This window comes from Oncorhynchus kisutch, unplaced genomic scaffold, assembly GCF_002021735.2.
Source record: "Oncorhynchus kisutch isolate 150728-3 unplaced genomic scaffold, Okis_V2 scaffold3856, whole genome shotgun sequence".
Classification (NCBI taxonomy): domain Eukaryota; kingdom Metazoa; phylum Chordata; class Actinopteri; order Salmoniformes; family Salmonidae; genus Oncorhynchus; species Oncorhynchus kisutch.
Window position 1 is genome coordinate 1,467 of NW_022265801.1, and position 19,498 is coordinate 20,964.

A 19,498-nucleotide genomic window follows, 5' to 3' on the forward strand; every position below is an offset into this window, starting at 1 on the left:
GGCCCAACGCTCTTATCCGCTAAGCTACCTACCGCCCTATGTATTACATCGTCAGCGTGATGTGCAGGCTGGCCTGGCTCCTATATATTACATCGTCAGCGTGATGCTGCAGGCTGGCCCGGCTCCTATATATTACATCAGTGTGATGCTGCAGGCTGGCCTGGCTCCTAAATATTACATCAGCGTGATGCTGCAGGCTGGCCCGGCTCGTCAGCGTGATGCTCCAGCCTGGCCCGGCTCCTATATATTACATTGTCAGTGTGATGCTGCAGGCTGACCCGGGTCCTATATATTACATCGTCAGCGTGATGCTGCAGCCTGGCCCGGCTCCTATATATTACATCGTCAGCGTGATGCTGCAGGCTGGCCCCTATATATTACATCGTCAGCGTAATGCTGCAGGCTGGCCTGGCTCCTATATATTACATCGTCAGCGTGATGCTGCAGGCTGGCTCCTATATATACAATCATTGTGCGTGATGCTGCAGGCTGGCCCGGCTCCTATATATTACATTGTCAGTGTGATGCCTGCAGGCTGGCCTGGCTCCTATATATTACATCGTCAATGTGATGCTGCAGGCTGGCCCGGCTCCTATATATTACATTGTCAGCGTGATGCTGCAGGCTGGCCTGGCTCCTATATATTACATCAGTGTGATGCTGCAGGCTGGCCCGGCTCCTATATATTACATCAGTGTGATGCTGCAGGCTGGCCTGGCTCCTATATATTACATTGTCAACGTGATGCTGCAGGCTGGCCCGGCTCCTATATATTACATCGTCAATGTGATGCTGCAGGCTGGCCCGGCTCCTATATATTACATTGTCAGCATGATGCTGCAGGCTGGCCTGGCTCCTATATATTACATCAGTGTGATGCTGCAGGCTGGCCTGGCTCCTATATATTACATCGTCAACGTGATGCTGCAGGCTGGCCCGGCTCCTATATATTACATCGTCAACGTGATGCTGCAGGTTGGCCCGGCTCCTATATATTACATCGTCAGCGTAATGCTGCAGGCTGGCCTGGCTCCTATATATTACATCGTCAGCGTGATGCTGCAGGCTGGCTCCTATATATTACATCATTGTGCGTGATGCTGCAGGCTGGCCCGGCTCCTATATATTACATTGTCAGTGTGATGCTGCAGGCTGGCCTGGCTCCTATATATTACATCGTCAGCGTGATGCTGCAGGCTGGCCCGGCTCCTATATATTACATTGTCAGCGTGATGCTGCAGGCTGGCCTGGCTCCTATATATTACATCGTCAACGTGATGCTGCAGGCTGGCCCGGCTCCTATATATTACATCGTCAACGTGATGCTGCAGGTTGGCCCGGCTCCTATATATTACATCGTCAGCGTAATGCTGCAGGCTGGCCTGGCGCCTATATATTACATCGTTGGCATGATGCTGCGGGCTGGCCTGGCTCCTATATATTACATTGTCAGCGTGATGCTGCAGGCTGGCCTGGCTCCTATATATTACATCGTCAACGTGATGCTGCAGGCTGGCCCGGCTCCTATATATTACATCGTCAACGTGATGCTGCAGGTTGGCCCGGCTCCTATATATTACATCGTCAGCGTAATGCTGCAGGCTGGCCTGGCGCCTATATATTACATCGTTGGCATGATGCTGCGGGCTGGCCTGGCTCCTATATATTACATCGTCAGCGGGATGCTGCAGGCTGGCTCCTATATATTACATCATTGTGCGTGATGCTGCAGGCTGGCCCGGCTCCTATATATTACATTGTCAGTGTGATGCTGCAGGCTGGCCTGGCTCCTATATATTACATCGTCAGCGTGATGCTGCAGGCTGGCCCGGCTCCTATATATTACATCGTCAGCGTGATGCTGCAGGCTGGCCCGGCTCCTATATATTACATCGTCCGTGTGATGCTGCTGGCTGGCCCGGCTCCTATATATTACATCGTCAGCGTGATGCTGCAGGCTGGCCCGGCTCCTATATATTACATCGTCAGCGTGATGCTCCAGCCTGGCCCGGCTCCTATATATTACATTGTCAGTGTGATGCTGCAGGCTGGCCCGGCTCCTATATATTACATCGTCAGTGTGATGCTGCAGCCTGGCCTGGCTCCTGTATATTACATCGTCAGTGTGATGCTGCAGGCTGGCCCGGCTCCTATATATTACATCGTCAGCGTGATGCTGCAGGCTGGCCCGGCTCCTATATATTACATCGTCCGTGTGATGCTGCTGGCTGGCCCGGCTCCTATATATTACATCGTCAGCGTGATGCTGCAGGCTGGCCCGGCTCCTATATATTACATCAGTGTGATGCTGCAGGCTGGCCTGGCTCCTATATATTACATCGTCAGCGTGATGCTGCAGGCTGGCCTGGCTCCTATATATTACATTTTTTAGTGTGATGCTGCAGGCTCTCTAGTTCCTCCAGTCTCTCTCCTGTCTCTATAGTTCCTCCAGTCTCTCTCCTCTGTCTCTATAGTTCCTCCAGTCTCTCTCCTCTGTCTCTCTAGTTCCCCCAGTCTCTCTCCTGTCTCTATAGTTCCTGCAGTCTCTCTCCTCTGTCTCTCTAGTTCCCCCAGTCTCTCTCCTGTCTCTATAGTTCCTCCAGTCTCTCTCCTCTGTCTCTATAGTTCCTCCAGTCTCTCTCCTCTGTCTCTATAGTTCCTCCAGTCTCTCTCCTCTGTCTCTATAGTTCCTCCAGTCTCTCTCCTCTGTCTCTATAGTTCCTCCAGTCTCTCTCCTCTGTCTCTATAGTTCCTCCAGTCTCTCTCCTCTGTCTCTATAGTTCCTCCAGTCTCTCTCCTCTGTCTCTATAGTTCCTCAGTCTCTCTCCTCTGTCTCTATAGTTCCCCCAGTCTCTCTCCTGTCTCTATAGTTCCCCCAGTCTCTCTCCTCTGTCTCTATAGTTCCCCCAGTCTCTCTCCTCTGTCTCTCTAGTTCCTCCAGTCTGTCTCTCTAGTTTCCTCCAGTCTCTCTCCTCTGTCTCTCTAGTTCCTCCAGTCTCTCTCCTCTGTCTCTATAGTTCCTCCAGTCTCTCTCCTCTGTCTCTATCGTTCCTCCAGTCTCTCTCCTCTGTCTCTATCGTTCCTCCAGTCTCTCTCCTCTGTCTCTATCGTTCCTCCAGTCTCTCTCCTCTGTCTCTCTAGTTCCTCCAGTCTCTCTCCTCTGTCCTCTCTAGTTCCTCCAGTCTCTCTCCTCTGTCTCTCTAGTTCCTCCAGTCTCTCTCCTCTGTCTCTCTAGTTCCTCCAGTCTCTCTCCTCTGTCTCTATAGTTCCTCCAGTCTCTCTCCTCTGTCTCTCTAGTTCCTCCAGTCTCTCTCCTCTCTCTATAGTTCCTCCAGTCTCTCTCCTCTGTCTCTATAGTTCCTCCAGTCTCTCTCCTGTCTCTCTAGTTCCTCCAGTCTCTCTCCTCTGTCTCTATAGTTCCTCTGTCTCTATAGTTCCTCCAGTCTCTCTCCTCTGTCTCTCTAGTTCCTCCAGTCTCTCTCCTCTGTCTCTCTAGTTCCTCCAGTCTCTCTCCTCTGTCTCTCTAGTTCCTCCAGTCTCTCTCCTCTGTCTCTATAGTTCCTCCAGTCTCTCTCCTCTGTCTTCATAGCCGTTGGTCTCTATAGTTCCTCCAGTCTCTCTCCTCTGTCTCTATAGTTTCCCCAGTCTCTCTCCTCTGTCTCTATAGTTCCCCCAGTCTCTCTCCTCTGTCTCTATAGTTCCTCCAGTCTCTCTCCTCTGTCTCTATAGTTCCTCCAGTCTCTCTCCTCTGTCTTCATAGTTCCTCCAGTCTCTCTCCTCTGTCTCTATAGTTCCTCCAGTCTCTCTCCTCTGTCTTCATAGCCGTTGGTCTCTATAGTTCCTCCAGTCTCTCTCCTCTGTCTCTATAGTTTCCCCAGTCTCTCTCCTCTGTCTCTATAGTTTCCCCAGTCTCTCTCCTCTGTCTCTATAGTTCCCCCAGTCTCTCTCCTCTGTCTCTATAGTTCCTCCAGTCTCTCTCCTCTGTCTCTCTAGTTCCTCCAGTCTCTCTCCTCTGTCTTTATAGCCGTTGGTCTCTCTAGTTCCCCCAGTCTCTCCCCTCTGTCTCTCTAGTTCCTCCAGTCTCTCTCCTCTGTCTCTCTAGTTCCTCCAGTCTCTCTCCTCTGTCTCTCTAGTTCCTCCAGTCTCTCTCCTCTGTCTCTCTAGTTCCTCCAGTCTCTCTCCTCTGTCTCTCTAGTTCCTCCAGTCTCTCTCCTCTGTCTCTATCGTTCCTCCAGTCTCTCTCCTCTGTCTCTATAGTTCCTCCAGTCTCTCTCCTCTGTCTCTATCGTTCAGTCCTCCTTGCTTGGCTGTTTTCAGACTGCTGCTGTTAAGTTGTTGGCAGCCACATTTCCTTTGGAACTTCCCTGTTCCCTGTTAGAGCTACTCAGACATTCATCTGGCTCTTAGTGTTGACTCCTACTGCTGTTAGAGCTACTCAGACATTCATCTGGCTCTTAGTGTTGACTCCTACTGCTGTTAGAGCTACTCAGACATTCATCTGGCTCTTAGTGTTGACTCCTACTGCTGTTAGAGCTACTCAGACATTCATCTGGCTCTTAGTGTTGACTCCTACTGCTGTTAGAGCTACTCAGACATTCATCTGGCTCTTAGTGTTGACTCCTACTGCTGTTAGAGCTACTCAGACATTCATCTGGCTCTTAGTGTTGACTCCTACTGCTGTTAGAGCTACTCAGACATTCATCTGGCTCTTAGTGTTGACTCCTACTGCTGTTAGAGCTACTCAGACATTCATCTGGCTCTTAGTGTTGACTCCTACTGCTGTTAGAGCTACTCAGACATTCATCTGGCTCTTAGTGTTGAATCCTCCTGCTGTTTGTTACAGTCCACGCAGTCAGTCTGGCTCTTAGTGTTGAATCCTCCTGCTGTTTGTTACAGTCCACGCAGTCAGTCTGGCTCTTAGTGTTGAATCCTACTGCTGTTTGTTACAGTCCACGCAGTCAGTCTGGCTCTTAGTGTTGAATCCTCCTGCTGTTTGTTAGTCCACGCAGTCAGTCTGGCTCTTAGTGTTGAATCCTACTGCTGTTTGTTACAGTCCACGCAGTCAGTCTGGCTCTTAGTGTTGAATCCTACTGCTGTTTGTTACAGTCCACGCAGTCAGTCTGGCTCTTAGTGTTGAATCCTACTGCTGTTTGTTACAGTCCACGCAGTCAGTCTGGCTCTTAGTGTTGAATCCTACTGCTGTTTGTTACAGTCCACGCAGTCAGTCTGGCTCTTAGTGTTGAATCCTACTGCTGTTTGTTACAGTCCACGCAGTCAGTCTGGCTCTTAGTGTTGAATCCTACTGCTGTTTGTTACAGTCCACGCAGTCAGTCTGGCTCTTAGTGTTGAATCCTCCTGCTGTTTGTTACAGTCCACGCAGTCAGTCTGGCTCTTAGTGTTGAATCCTACTGCTGTTTGTTACAGTCCACGCAGTCAGTCTGGCTCTTAGTGTTGAATCCTACTGCTGTTTGTTACAGTCCACGCAGTCAGTCTGGCTCTTAGTGTTGAATCCTACTGCTGTTTGTTACAGTCCACGCAGTCAGTCTGGCTCTTAGTGTTGACTCCTACTGCTGTTAGAGCTACTCAGACATTCATCTGGCTCTTAGTGTTGACTCCTACTGCTGTTAGAGCTACTCAGACATTCATCTGGCTCTTAGTGTTGACTCCTACTGCTGTTCGAGCTACTCAGACATTCATCTGGCTCTTAGTGTTGAATCCTACTGCTGTTTGTTACAGTCCACGCAGTCAGTCTGGCTCTTAGTGTTGAATCCTACTGCTGTTTGTTACAGTCCACGCAGTCAGTCTGGCTCTTAGTGTTGAATCCTACTGCTGTTTGTTACAGTCCACGCAGTCAGTCTGGCTCTTAGTGTTGAATCCTACTGCTGTTTGTTACAGTCCACGCAGTCAGTCTGGCTCTTAGTGTTGAATCCTACTGCTGTTTGTTACAGTCCACGCAGTCAGTCTGGCTCTTAGTGTTGAATCCTACTGCTGTTTGTTACAGTCCACGCAGTCAGTCTGGCTCTTAGTGTTGAATCCTACTGCTGTTTGTTACAGTCCACGCAGTCAGTCTGGCTCTTAGTGTTGAATCCTCCTGCTGTTTGTTACAGTCCACGCAGTCAGTCTGGCTCTTAGTGTTGAATCCTACTGCTGTTTGTTACAGTCCACGCAGTCAGTCTGGCTCTTAGTGTTGAATCCTACTGCTGTTTGTTACAGTCCACGCAGTCAGTCTGGCTCTTAGTGTTGAATCCTACTGCTGTTTGTTACAGTCCACGCAGTCAGTCTGCCTCTTAGTGTTGAATCCTACTGCTGTTTGTTACAGTCCACGCAGTCAGTCTGGCTCTTAGTGTTGAATCCTCCTGCTGTTTGTTACAGTCCACGCAGTCAGTCTGGCTCTTAGTGTTGAATCCTCCTGCTGTTTGTTACAGTCCACGCAGTCAGTCTGGCTCTTAGTGTTGAATCCTACTGCTGTTTGTTACAGTCCACGCAGTCAGTCTGGCTCTTAGTGTTGAATCCTACTGCTGTTTGTTACAGTCCACGCAGTCAGTCTGGCTCTTAGTGTTGAATCCTCCTGCTGTTTGTTACAGTCCACGCAGTCAGTCTGGCTCTTAGTGTTGAATCCTACTGCTGTTTGTTACAGTCCACGCAGTCAGTCTGGCTCTTAGTGTTGAATCCTACTGCTGTTTGTTACAGTCCACGCAGTCAGTCTGGCTCTTAGTGTTGAATCCTACTGCTGTTTGTTACAGTCCACGCAGTCAGTCTGGCTCTTAGTGTTGAATCCTACTGCTGTTTGTTACAGTCCACGCAGTCAGTCTGGCTCTTAGTGTTGAATCCTACTGCTGTTTGTTACAGTCCACGCAGTCAGTCTGGCTCTTAGTGTTGAATCCTACTGCTGTTTGTTACAGTCCACGCAGTCAGTCTGGCTCTTAGTGTTGAATCCTCCTGCTGTTTGTTACAGTCCACGCAGTCAGTCTGGCTCTTAGTGTTGAATCCTCCTGCTGTTTGTTACAGTCCACGCAGTCAGTCTGGCTCTTAGTGTTGAATCCTCCTGCTGTTTGTTACAGTCCACGCAGTCAGTCTGCCTCTTAGTGTTGAATCCTCCTGCTGTTTGTTACAGTCCACGCAGTCAGTCTGGCTCTTAGTGTTGAATCCTCCTGCTGTTTGTTACAGTCCACGCAGTCAGTCTGGCTCTTAGTGTTGAATCCTACTGCTGTTTGTTACAGTCCACGCAGTCAGTCTGACTCTTAGTGTTGAATCCTACTGCTGTTTGTTACAGTCCACGCAGTCAGTCTGGCTCTTAGTGTTGAATCCTACTGCTGTTTGTTACAGTCCACGCAGTCAGTCTGGCTCTTAGTGTTGAATCCTACTGCTGTTTGTTACAGTCCACGCAGTCAGTCTGGCTCTTAGTGTTGAATCCTACTGCTGTTTGTTACAGTCCACGCAGTCAGTCTGGCTCTTAGTGTTGAATCCTACTGCTGTTTGTTACAGTCCACGCAGTCAGTCTGGCTCTTAGTGTTGAATCCTTCTGCTGTTTGTTACAGTCCACGCAGTCAGTCTGGCTCTTAGTGTTGAATCCTCCTGCTGTTTGTTACAGTCCACGCAGTCAGTCTGGCTCTTAGTGTTGAATCCTACTGCTGTTTGTTACAGTCCACGCAGTCAGTCTGGCTCTTAGTGTTGAATCCTCCTGCTGTTTGTTACAGTCCACGCAGTCAGTCTGGCTCTTAGTGTTGAATCCTCCTGCTGTTTGTTACAGTCCACGCAGTCAGTCTGGCTCTTAGTGTTGAATCCTACTGCTGTTTGTTACAGTCCACGCAGTCAGTCTGGCTCTTAGTGTTGAATCCTACTGCTGTTTGTTACAGTCCACGCAGTCAGTCTGGCTCTTAGTGTTGAATCCTACTGCTGTTTGTTACAGTCCACGCAGTCAGTCTGGCTCTTAGTGTTGAATCCTACTGCTGTTTGTTACAGTCCACGCAGTCAGTCTGGCTCTTAGTGTTGAATCCTACTGCTGTTTGTTACAGTCCACGCAGTCAGTCTGGCTCTTAGTGTTGAATCCTACTGCTGTTTGTTACAGTCCACGCAGTCAGTCTGGCTCTTAGTGTTGAATCCTACTGCTGTTTGTTACAGTCCACGCAGTCAGTCTGGCTCTTAGTGTTGAATCCTACTGCTGTTTGTTACAGTCCACGCAGTCAGTCTGGCTCTTAGTGTTGAATCCTACTGCTGTTTGTTACAGTCCACGCAGTCAGTCTGGCTCTTAGTGTTTAATCCTCCTGCTGTTTGTTACAGTCCACGCAGTCAGTCTGGCTCTTAGTGTTGAATCCTCCTGCTGTTTGTTACAGTCCACGCAGTCAGTCTGGCTCTTAGTGTTGAATCCTACTGCTGTTTGTTACAGTCCACGCAGTCAGTCTGGCTCTTAGTGTTGAATCCTACTGCTGTTTGTTACAGTCCACGCAGTCAGTCTGGCTCTTAGTGTTGAATCCTCCTGCTGTTTGTTACAGTCCACGCAGTCAGTCTGGCTCTTAGTGTTGAATCCTACTGCTGTTTGTTACAGTCCACGCAGTCAGTCTGGCTCTTAGTGTTGAATCCTACTGCTGTTTGTTACAGTCCACGCAGTCAGTCTGGCTCTTAGTGTTGAATCCTACTGCTGTTTGTTACAGTCCACGCAGTCAGTCTGGCTCTTAGTGTTGAATCCTACTGCTGTTTGTTACAGTCCACGCAGTCAGTCTGGCTCTTAGTGTTGAATCCTACTGCTGTTTGTTACAGTCCACGCAGTCAGTCTGGCTCTTAGTGTTGAATCCTACTGCTGTTTGTTACAGTCCACGCAGTCAGTCTGGCTCTTAGTGTTGAATCCTACTGCTGTTTGTTACAGTCCACGCAGTCAGTCTGGCTCTTAGTGTTGAATCCTACTGCTGTTTGTTACAGTCCACGCAGTCAGTCTGGCTCTTAGTGTTGAATCCTACTGCTGTTTGTTACAGTCCACGCAGTCAGTCTGGCTCTTAGTGTTGAATCCTCCTGCTGTTTGTTACAGTCCACGCAGTCAGTCTGGCTCTTAGTGTTGAATCCTCCTGCTGTTTGTTACAGTCCACGCAGTCAGTCTGGCTCTTAGTGTTGAATCCTCCTGCTGTTTGTTACAGTCCACGCAGTCAGTCTGCCTCTTAGTGTTGAATCCTCCTGCTGTTTGTTACAGTCCACGCAGTCAGTCTGGCTCTTAGTGTTGAATCCTCCTGCTGTTTGTTACAGTCCACGCAGTCAGTCTGGCTCTTAGTGTTGAATCCTACTGCTGTTTGTTACAGTCCACGCAGTCAGTCTGGCTCTTAGTGTTGAATCCTACTGCTGTTTGTTACAGTCCACGCAGTCAGTCTGGCTCTTAGTGTTGAATCCTACTGCTGTTTGTTACAGTCCACGCAGTCAGTCTGGCTCTTAGTGTTGAATCCTACTGCTGTTTGTTACAGTCCACGCAGTCAGTCTGGCTCTTAGTGTTGAATCCTACTGCTGTTTGTTACAGTCCACGCAGTCAGTCTGGCTCTTAGTGTTGAATCCTACTGCTGTTTGTTACAGTCCACGCAGTCAGTCTGGCTCTTAGTGTTGAATCCTACTGCTGTTTGTTACAGTCCACGCAGTCAGTCTGGCTCTTAGTGTTGAATCCTTCTGCTGTTTGTTACAGTCCACGCAGTCAGTCTGGCTCTTAGTGTTGAATCCTCCTGCTGTTTGTTACAGTCCACGCAGTCAGTCTGGCTCTTAGTGTTGAATCCTACTGCTGTTTGTTACAGTCCACGCAGTCAGTCTGGCTCTTAGTGTTGAATCCTACTGCTGTTTGTTACAGTCCACGCAGTCAGTCTGCCTCTTAGTGTTGAATCCTACTGCTGTTTGTTACAGTCCACGCAGTCAGTCTGGCTCTTAGTGTTGAATCCTCCTGCTGTTTGTTACAGTCCACGCAGTCAGTCTGGCTCTTAGTGTTGAATCCTCCTGCTGTTTGTTACAGTCCACGCAGTCAGTCTGGCTCTTAGTGTTGAATCCTACTGCTGTTTGTTACAGTCCACGCAGTCAGTCTGGCTCTTAGTGTTGAATCCTACTGCTGTTTGTTACAGTCCACGCAGTCAGTCTGGCTCTTAGTGTTGAATCCTCCTGCTGTTTGTTACAGTCCACGCAGTCAGTCTGGCTCTTAGTGTTGAATCCTCCTGCTGTTTGTTACAGTCCACGCAGTCAGTCTGGCTCTTAGTGTTGAATCCTCCTGCTGTTTGTTACAGTCCACGCAGTCAGTCTGGCTCTTAGTGTTGAATCCTACTTACAAAATCTACCAGCCGCTCACATTTTTTAAAAAATAAATAAATATTTGTTTGCCCATAATTACATCAAAAAACAACAAACTTTACAACAAGAAAACAATAATGTATTAGTAAGAAGACCATGTTCAGTTGCCCAGAGGTAACGGAACCGCTCGAGGTCGAGGCGCGTGTGTGTGTGTGTGTGTGTGTGTGTGTGTGAGAGAGAGATTAGGGAACTGACTGAGGCGTCGCGTTCACAATCAGTTGAAGCAGCAGACTCAAACTAACATGGCAAAAACAACCGAGCTTGTGTACACAAAGTAAATATCCAAGAAACACGAGGACAAAGTCTCACCTTGTAAACTTTCCAGTAAATTAGACCAACATTTAAGGCTTGTGTGTGTGTGCAGCGTCTCCATAAAATGAATCTATCATTGCTCACAGCTCCTGTCAGGCAGCGTTGCTGTGTGAGGTGGGGATCTAGGATCTGTATTTCTATGTGCAATCAGCATCTATGAAACAAAACGGCAGAAACACTTTGAAAACAGACAGTGAGACAAAGATACAGCATTCTAACCTGACTCACGTGTGTTCATACATTATTTGTTGTCTGTTTTTATACGTAGTGCCTTGCAAATTGACCCCCCCGTCAACGTGGCTGGTGAAACAGACAGTCTTAACGGCCAATCGCTAAACTGACCCGTATTTGACGGGTGTTAAATGTTATGACCTGCCTCTGATCCAGCCTGGAGACTTTCTGATAGGCTGTTGTCTTTCTGGACAGGTGAGAACGACTGATCCGTTCTCATCGAAGCCACAAAGTTCAGGGCTGACCGTGGTACTGCAGGCTAGCTCAGTGCTGCCTCCCTCTCATTGAATAACTCCAGTTGAAGGCCGACCAGGGTACTGCAGGCTAGCTCAGTGCTGCCCCCCTCTCATTGAATAACTCCAGTTGAAAGACCAGGGTACTGCAGGCTAGCTCAGTGCTGCCCCCTCTCATTGAATAACTCCAGTTGAAGGTCGACCGTGGTACTGCAGGCTAGCTCAGTGCTGCCCCCTCATTTAATAACTCCAGTTGAAGGTCGACCAGGGTACTGCAGGGTAGCTCAGTGCTGCCCCCTCTCATTTAATAACTCCAGTTGAAGGTCGACCAGGGTACTGCAGGCTAGCTCAGTGCTGCCCCCCTCTCATTGAATAACTCCAGTTGAAGGTCGACCGTGGTACTGCAGGCTAGCTCAGTGCTGCCCCCTCTCATTTAATAACTCCAGTTGAAGGTCGACCGTGGTACTGCAGACTTTGTTAGCAGAAAACAGGATCCCCCCCATTATAGTGAAGAAGAAAATGGCCATCTTCATGGTCAATCTTTTGTGTGAATAAATACACATTTCAAAGACAATCATGGTGCCAATAACTGCTTCTAATACACCAGATGTATGTCCTTGCATTGATTGTTTTCAAAATTGCACACAGAAGTTCTAGTTCTGCAGTACCCTGGTCGGCCTTCAACCAGAGTTATTCAATGAGAGGGGGCAGCACTGAGCTAGCCTGCAGTACCCTGGTCGGCCTTCAACCAGAGTTATTCAATGAGAGGGGGGCAGCACTGAGCTAGCCTGCAGTACCCTGGTCGGCCTTCAACCAGAGTTATTCAATGAGAGGGGGGCAGCACTGAGCTAGTCTGCAGTACCCTGGAGAGAGCGAGAGAGGCAGGCAGGGGACCACTGTCTGAGGGTCCTGTCTGAGGGTTCTCAGGGAAAGAGAGAGAGAGAGGCAGACAGGCAGGGGACAACTGTCTGGGCTGAATTAGTACAAGCTATATTTTTTGGAAGCTGAATGAATGAACATCGCTAGAAACAGGGGGTGTTCTGACGACTCAGGCAGAGACTCCTGGACATTGAGCACAGAGAGCGTTGTCCCTTTCTGTCCTGGAAGATAGAACCCTGACCTGTTTCTCCCTCTGGTTTTGTAGGTATGCAGTCATTGCCTTTGGCTGTGCCAGCTGTCCTAAGATCACGTGTGGGCGTGAGGGGTGTGGCACGGAGTTCTGTTACCACTGTAAACAGCTGTGGCACCCCAACCAGACGTGTGATGCCGCCCGGCAGCAGAGAGCCCAGAGCCTGAGGCTACGCACCTTCAGCTCCTCGTCTCTTAGCTACAGCCAGGAGAGTGGTGCTGCAGGTAACACATACACACACACAAGATGATAAACGCGCGCACAAGATGATCAACGCGCGCACAAGATGATCAACACGCACTCCAGTTTAGGTTTAAGAGAGAGAAACACACTCCAGTTGAGGTTTAGGTCTAAGAGAAACACACTCCAGTTGAGGTTTAAGAGAGAGAAACACTCCAGTTGAGGTTTAGGTCTAAGAGAGAGAAACACACTCCAATTGAGGTTTAGGTCTAAGAGCGAGAAACACACTCCAGTTGAGGTTTAGGTCTAAGAGAGAGAAACACACTCTAGTTGAGGTTTAGGTCTAAGAGAGAGAAACACACTCCAGTTGAGGTCTAAGAGAGAGAAACACACTCCAGTTGAGGTCTAAGAGAGAGAAACACACTCCAGTTGAGGTCTAAGAGAGAGAAACACACTCCAGTTGAGGTCTAAGAGAGAGAAACACACTCCAGTTGAGGTCTAAGAGAGAGAAACACACTCCAGTTGAGGTCTAAGAGAGAGAAACACACTCCAGTTGAGGTCTAAGAGAGAGAAACACACTCCAGTTGAGGTCTAAGAGAGAAACACACTCCAGTTGAGGTCTAGGAGAGAGAAACACACTCCAGTTGAGGTCTAGGAGAGAGAAACACACTCCAGTTGAGGTCTAGGAGAGAGAAACACACTCCAGTTGAGGTTTAGGTCTAAGAGAGAGAAACACACTCCAGTTGAGGTTTAGGTCTAAGAGAGAGAAACACACTCCAGTTGAGGTTTAGGTCTAAGAGAGAGAAACACACTCCAGTTGAGGTTTAGGTCTAAGAGAGAGAAACACACTCCAGTTGAGGTCTAAGAGAGAGAAACACACTCCAGTTGAGGTTGAGGTCTAAGAGAGAGAAACACACTCCAGTTGAGGTTTAGGTCTAAGAGAGCGAAACACACTCCAGTTTAGGTCTAAGAGAGAGAAACACACTCCAGTTGAGGTTGAGGTCTAAGAGAGAGAAACACACTCCAGTTGAGGTTTAGGTCTGAGAGAGAGAAACACACTCCAGTTGAGGTCTAAGAGAGAGAAACACACTCCAGTTGAGGTCTAAGAGAGAGAAACACACTCCAGTTGAGGTCTAGGAGAGAGAAACACACTCCAGTTGAGGTCTAGGAGAGAGAAACACACTCCAGTTGAGGTCTAGGAGAGAGAAACACACTCCAGTTGAGGTTTAGGTCTAAGAGAGAGAAACACACTCCAGTTGAGGTTTAGGTCTAAGAGAGAGAAACACACTCCAGTTGAGGTTTAGGTCTAAGAGAGAGAAACACACTCCAGTTGAGGTTGAGGTCTAAGAGAGAGAAACACACTCCAGTTGAGGTTTAGGTCTAAGAGAGAGAAACACACTCCAGTTGAGGTCTAAGAGAGAGAAACACACTCCAGTTGAGGTTGAGGTCTAAGAGAGAGAAACACACTCCAGTTGAGGTTTAGGTCTAAGAGAGAGAAACACACTCCAGTTTAGGTCTAAGAGAGAGAAACACACTCCAGTTGAGGTTGAGGTCTAAGAGAGAGAAACACACTCCAGTTGAGGTTTAGGTCTAAGAGAGAGAAACACACTCCAGTTGAGGTCTAAGAGAGAGAAACACACTCCAGTTGAGGTTTAGGTCTAAGAGAGAGAAACACACTCCAGTTGAGGTCTAGGAGAGAGAAACACACTCCAGTTGAGGTCTAGGAGAGAGAAACACACTCCAGTTTAGGTCTAGGAGAGAGAAACACACTCCAGTTGAGGTTTAGGTCTAAGAGAGAGAAACACACTCCAGTTGAGGTTTAGGTCTAAGAGAGAGAAACACACTCCAGTTGAGGTTTAGGTCTAAGAGAGAGAAACACACTCCAGTTGAGGTTTAGGTCTAAGAGAGAGAAACACACTCCAGTTGAGGTTGAGGTCTAAGAGAGAGAAACACACTCCAGTTGAGGTTTAGGTCTAAGAGAGAGAAACACACTCCAGTTGAGGTCTAAGAGAGAGAAACACACTCCAGTTGAGGTTGAGGTCTAAGAGAGAGAAACACACTCCAGTTGAGGTTTAGGTCTAAGAGAGAGAAACACACTCCAGTTTAGGTCTAAGAGAGAGAAACACACTCCAGTTGAGGTTGAGGTCTAAGAGAGAGAAACACACTCCAGTTGAGGTTTAGGTCTAAGAGAGAGAAACACACTCCAGTTGAGGTTTAGGTCTAAGAGAGAGAAACACACTCCAGTTGAGGTTTAGGTCTAAGAGAGTGCTTTGGACCAAATAAAAAAACTTTGAAAACAAGTATGTAAATCTATTGTTTTAAACTTCCTAAAGTTAGTTGAATGACTTTAAAACCAGTCGTCTATGTTTAACCGTACGCGAGCAGTCTGCTGCTAAAGGTCTGGTGGAAAGTAACCAAGCGGAGACTCTCTTCGGTGAAAACCACGCTGCTGGTATAGTGAACGATGGGAAGTTGTTCAATGGACAAGCAAATAAACAGGAAGGTGAATGGTCTCCATGACGACCTGGAGAAGATGCTCTTAGAACATCGATTTGGAGCAGAAAACTAAAGAAATCTGTGATTGGTATTGACCCGGGGGGGGGTCCAAGAATGGATAGTATTGTGGAAGAAATTTGAACAACCCCAAAATAGAACCCAACGAACCGGTTGTACCCAGACGTATAGTATCTATAATAGTCCTGTCTGATGAGGACAACGAAGACACAGCAGAAAAGATGAGGGAGCTGCTGGTGTCAGCTGCTCATCAAGGGGCTGTGCTGTGAGCTGGTGTCAGCTGCTCACGAAGAGGCTGTGCTGTGAGCTGGTGTCAGAGCTGCTCACCAAGGGGCTGTGCTGTGAGCTGGTGTCAGCTGCTCACCAAGGGGCTGTGCTGTGAGCTGGTGTCAGAGCTGCTCACCAAGGGGCTGTGCTGTGAGCTGGTGTCAGAGCTGCTGGCCAAGGGGCTGTGCTGTGAGCTGGTGTCAGAGCTGCTGTCCACCGAAAGGATGAGAGAAGAGAGGCCGGGACCCAGGAGTCTGGCCACTGAAAGGATGAGAGAAGAGAGGCCCAGGACCCAGGAGTCGTGAAGGTTACATTTCAGGGGGGTCGACGATAAAGTGGATGTCCTCCCAGCTGAAGCAACATCTGAAGAGCAACCAAACATTTTGAGAGGGTGTTTATCAGATCGGCCGAGTCCCACACAGATTGAGTCATAACGCCACTTCAGAACCTCTCTCCTACCAGAGATCCCGACTGGGAGAGGTTTCTACATTTCCGGGGAAGCTGGACCTCCTGATCCCGAGGGGCGAACACAGGGGGCCGGGGAAGCTGGACCTCCTGATCCCGAGGGGCGAACACAGGGGGCCGGGGAAGCTGGACCTCCTGATCCCGAGGGGCGAACACAGGGGGCCGGGGAAGCTGGACCTCCTGATCCCGAGGGGCGAACACAGGGGGCCGGGGTGGCTGGACCTCCTGATCCCGAGGGGCGAACACAGGGGGCCGGGGTGGCTGGACCTCCTGATCCCGAGGGGCGAACACAGGGGGCCGGGGAGGCTGGACCTCCTGATCCCGAGGGGCGAACACAGGGGGCCGGGGTGGCTGGACCTCCTGATCCCGAGGGGCGAACACAGGGGGCCGGGGAGGCTGGACCTCCTGATCCCGAGGGGCGAACACAGGGGGCCGGGGAAGCTGGACCTGCAGGCTGGGAACCATCTGCCCAGTCAGTCCGTAAGTGCTAAACTAATTTAATGAATTCACAGGAACGTTAATGGATGGACGACCACAAACTGTACACTAACAACATTACTACTGCAAGCCTTAAACCCAGGCCTTAAACCCAGGCCGTAATAAACCCAGGCCGTAATAAACCCAGGCCGTAATAAACCCAGGCCGTAATAAACCCAGGCCGTAATAAACCCAGGCCGTAATAAACCCAGGCCGTAATAAACCCAGGCCGTAATAAACCCAGGCCGTAATAAACCCAGGCCGTAATAAACCCAGGCCGTAATAAACCCAGGCCGTAATAAACCCAGGCCGTAATAAACCCAGGCCTTAAACCCTGACTTTATTTATTTGAATGAAACTCCACTGTTGACTTGGATGGTGATTCTTGGTTTGGACACAACGTTCCAATGACAGTCCCCTAAAGCTTCAGGTGGCGTCAGATTTCTTGTTAGGAACTAATGATTGGAACAATATAGAGTAAACATTGTGGACCAGTCAATGGATGGGGACCTGACTCACCTGGTGCAGGTGTCTTCTGGACACTGATGATCTACCACTGGAGGGCTCTACAAGGGGACCTGACTCACCTGGTGCAGGTGTCTTCTGGACACTGATGATCTACCACTGGAGGGTTCTACAAGGGGACCTGACTCACCTGGTGCAGGTGTCTTCTGGACACTGATTTCCCACTTGGAGGGTTCTACAAGGGGACCTGACTCACCTGGTGCAGGTGTCTTCTGGACACTGATGATCTTCCACTAGGAGGGTTCTACAAGGGGACCTGACTCACCTGGTGCAGGTGTCTTCTGGACACTGATGATCTACCACTGGAGGGTTCTACAAGGGGACCTGACTCACCTGGTGCAGGTGTCTTCTGGACACTGATGATCTACCACTGGAGGGTTCTACAAGGGGACCTGACTCACCTGGTGCAGGTGTCTTCTGGACACTGATGATCTACCACTGGAGGGTTCTACAAGGGGACCTGACTCACCTGGTGCAGGTGTCTTCTGGACACTGATGATCTACCACTGGAGGGTTCTACAAGGGGACCTGACTCACCTGGTGCAGGTGTCTTCTGGACACTGATCTACCACTGGAGGGTTCTACAAGGGGACCTGACTCACCTGGTGCAGGTGTCTTCTGGACACTGATGATCTACCACTGGAGGGTTCTACAAGGGGACCTGACTCACCTGGTGCAGGTGTCTTCTGGACACTGATGATTTACCACTAGGAGGGTTCTACAAGGGGACCTGACTCACCTGGTGCAGGTGTCTTCTGGACACTGATGATTTACCACTGGGAGGATTCTACAAGGGGACCTGACTCACCTGGTGCAGGTGTCTTCTGGACACTGATGATCTACCACTGGAGGGTTCTACAAGGGGACCTGACTCACCTGGTGCAGGTGTCTTCTGGACACTGATTTCCCACTTGGAGGGTTCTACAAGGGGACCTGACTCACCTGGTGCAGGTGTCACCTGGACACTGATTTACCACTGGAGGGTTCTACAAGGGGACCTGACTCACCTGGTGCAGGTGTCTTCTGGACACTGATGATCTACCACTGGAGGGTTCTACAAGGGGACCTGACTCACCTGGTGCAGGTGTCTTCTGGACACTGATTTCCCACTTGGAGGGTTCTACAAGGGGACCTGACTCACCTGGTGCAGGTGTCTTCTGGACACTGATGATCTTCCATTAGGAGGGTTCTACAAGGGGACCTGACTCACCTGGTGCAGGTGTCTTCTGGACACTGATGATCTACCACTGGAGGGTTCTACAAGGGGACCTGACTCACCTGGTGCAGGTGTCTTCTGGACACTGATTTCCCACTTGGAGGGTTCTACAAGGGGACCTGACTCACCTGGTGCAGGTGTCTTCTGGACACTGATGATCTTCCACTAGGAGGGTTCTACAAGGGGACCTGACTCACCTGGTGCAGGTGTCTTCTGGACACTGATGATCTACCACTGGAGGGTTCTACAAGGGGACCTGACTCACCTGGTGCAGGTGTCTTCTGGACACTGATGATCTACCACTGGAGGGTTCTACAAGGGGACCTGACTCACCTGGTGCAGGTGTCTTCTGGACACTGATGATCTACCACTGGAGGGTTCTACAAGGGGACCTGACTCACCTGGTGCAGGTGTCTTCTGGACACTGATGATCTACCACTGGAGGGCTCTACAAGGGGACCTGACTCACCTGGTGCAGGTGTCTTCTGGACACTGATGATCTACCACTGGAGGGTTCTACAAGGGGACCTGACTCACCTGGTGCAGGTGTCTTCTGGACACTGATGATCTACCACTGGAGGGTTCTACAAGGGGACCTGACTCACCTGGTGCAGGTGTCTTCTGGACACTGATTTCCCACTTGGAGGGTTCTACAAGGGGACCTGACTCACCTGGTGCAGGTGTCACCTGGACACTGATTTACCACTGGAGGGTTCTACAAGGGGACCTGACTCACCTGGTGCAGGTGTCTTCTGGACACTGATGATCTACCACTGGAGGGTTCTACAAGGGGACCTGACTCACCTGGTGCAGGTGTCTTCTGGACACTGATTTCCCACTTGGAGGGTTCTACAAGGGGACCTGACTCACCTGGTGCAGGTGTCTTCTGGACACTGATGATCTTCCACTAGGAGGGTTCTACAAGGGGACCTGACTCACCTGGTGCAGGTGTCTTCTGGACACTGATGATCTACCACTGGAGGGTTCTACAAGGGGACCTGACTCACCTGGTGCAGGTGTCTTCTGGACACTGATGATCTACCACTGGAGGGTTCTACAAGGGGACCTGACTCACCTGGTGCAGGTGTCTTCTGGACACTGATGATCTACCACTGGAGGGTTCTACAAGGGGACCTGACTCACCTGGTGCAGGTGTCTTCTGGACACTGATGATCTACCACTGGAGGGTTCTACAAGGGGACCTGACTCACCTGGTGCAGGTGTCTTCTGGACACTGATCTACCACTGGAGGGTTCTACAAGGGGACCTGACTCACCTGGTGCAGGTGTCTTCTGGACACTGATGATTTACCACTAGGAGGGTTCTACAAGGGGACCTGACTCACCTGGTGCAGGTGTCTTCTGGACACTGATGATTTACCACTGGGAGGATTCTACAAGGGGACCTGACTCACCTGGTGCAGGTGTCTTCTGGACACTGATGATCTACCACTGGAGGGTTCTACAAGGGGACCTGACTCACCTGGTGCAGGTGTCTTCTGGACACTGATTTCCCACTTGGAGGGTTCTACAAGGGGACCTGACTCACCTGGTGCAGGTGTCACCTGGACACTGATTTACCACTGGAGGGTTCTACAAGGGGACCTGACTCACCTGGTGCAGGTGTCTTCTGGACACTGATGAT

The 19,498-nt window shown here is 49.8% G+C and overlaps 1 protein-coding gene across 1 annotated transcript in view; it reads left to right on the plus strand.

Moving 5' to 3' along the window:
- The first annotated feature begins 615 nt into the window (after positions 1–615).
- The window catches only part of LOC116372029 (E3 ubiquitin-protein ligase RNF19A-like), a 34,461-nt gene continuing 15,578 nt past the window's right edge, over positions 616–19,498 (plus strand). Inside the window, exons 1-4 of the mRNA XM_031821098.1 lie at positions 616–975; positions 1,107–1,556; positions 1,733–2,347; positions 12,161–12,434. Coding sequence (XP_031676958.1) covers positions 616–975; positions 1,107–1,556; positions 1,733–2,347; positions 12,161–12,434 — 1,699 coding nt within the window. The remainder of the gene's footprint in view (positions 976–1,106; positions 1,557–1,732; positions 2,348–12,160; positions 12,435–19,498) is intronic.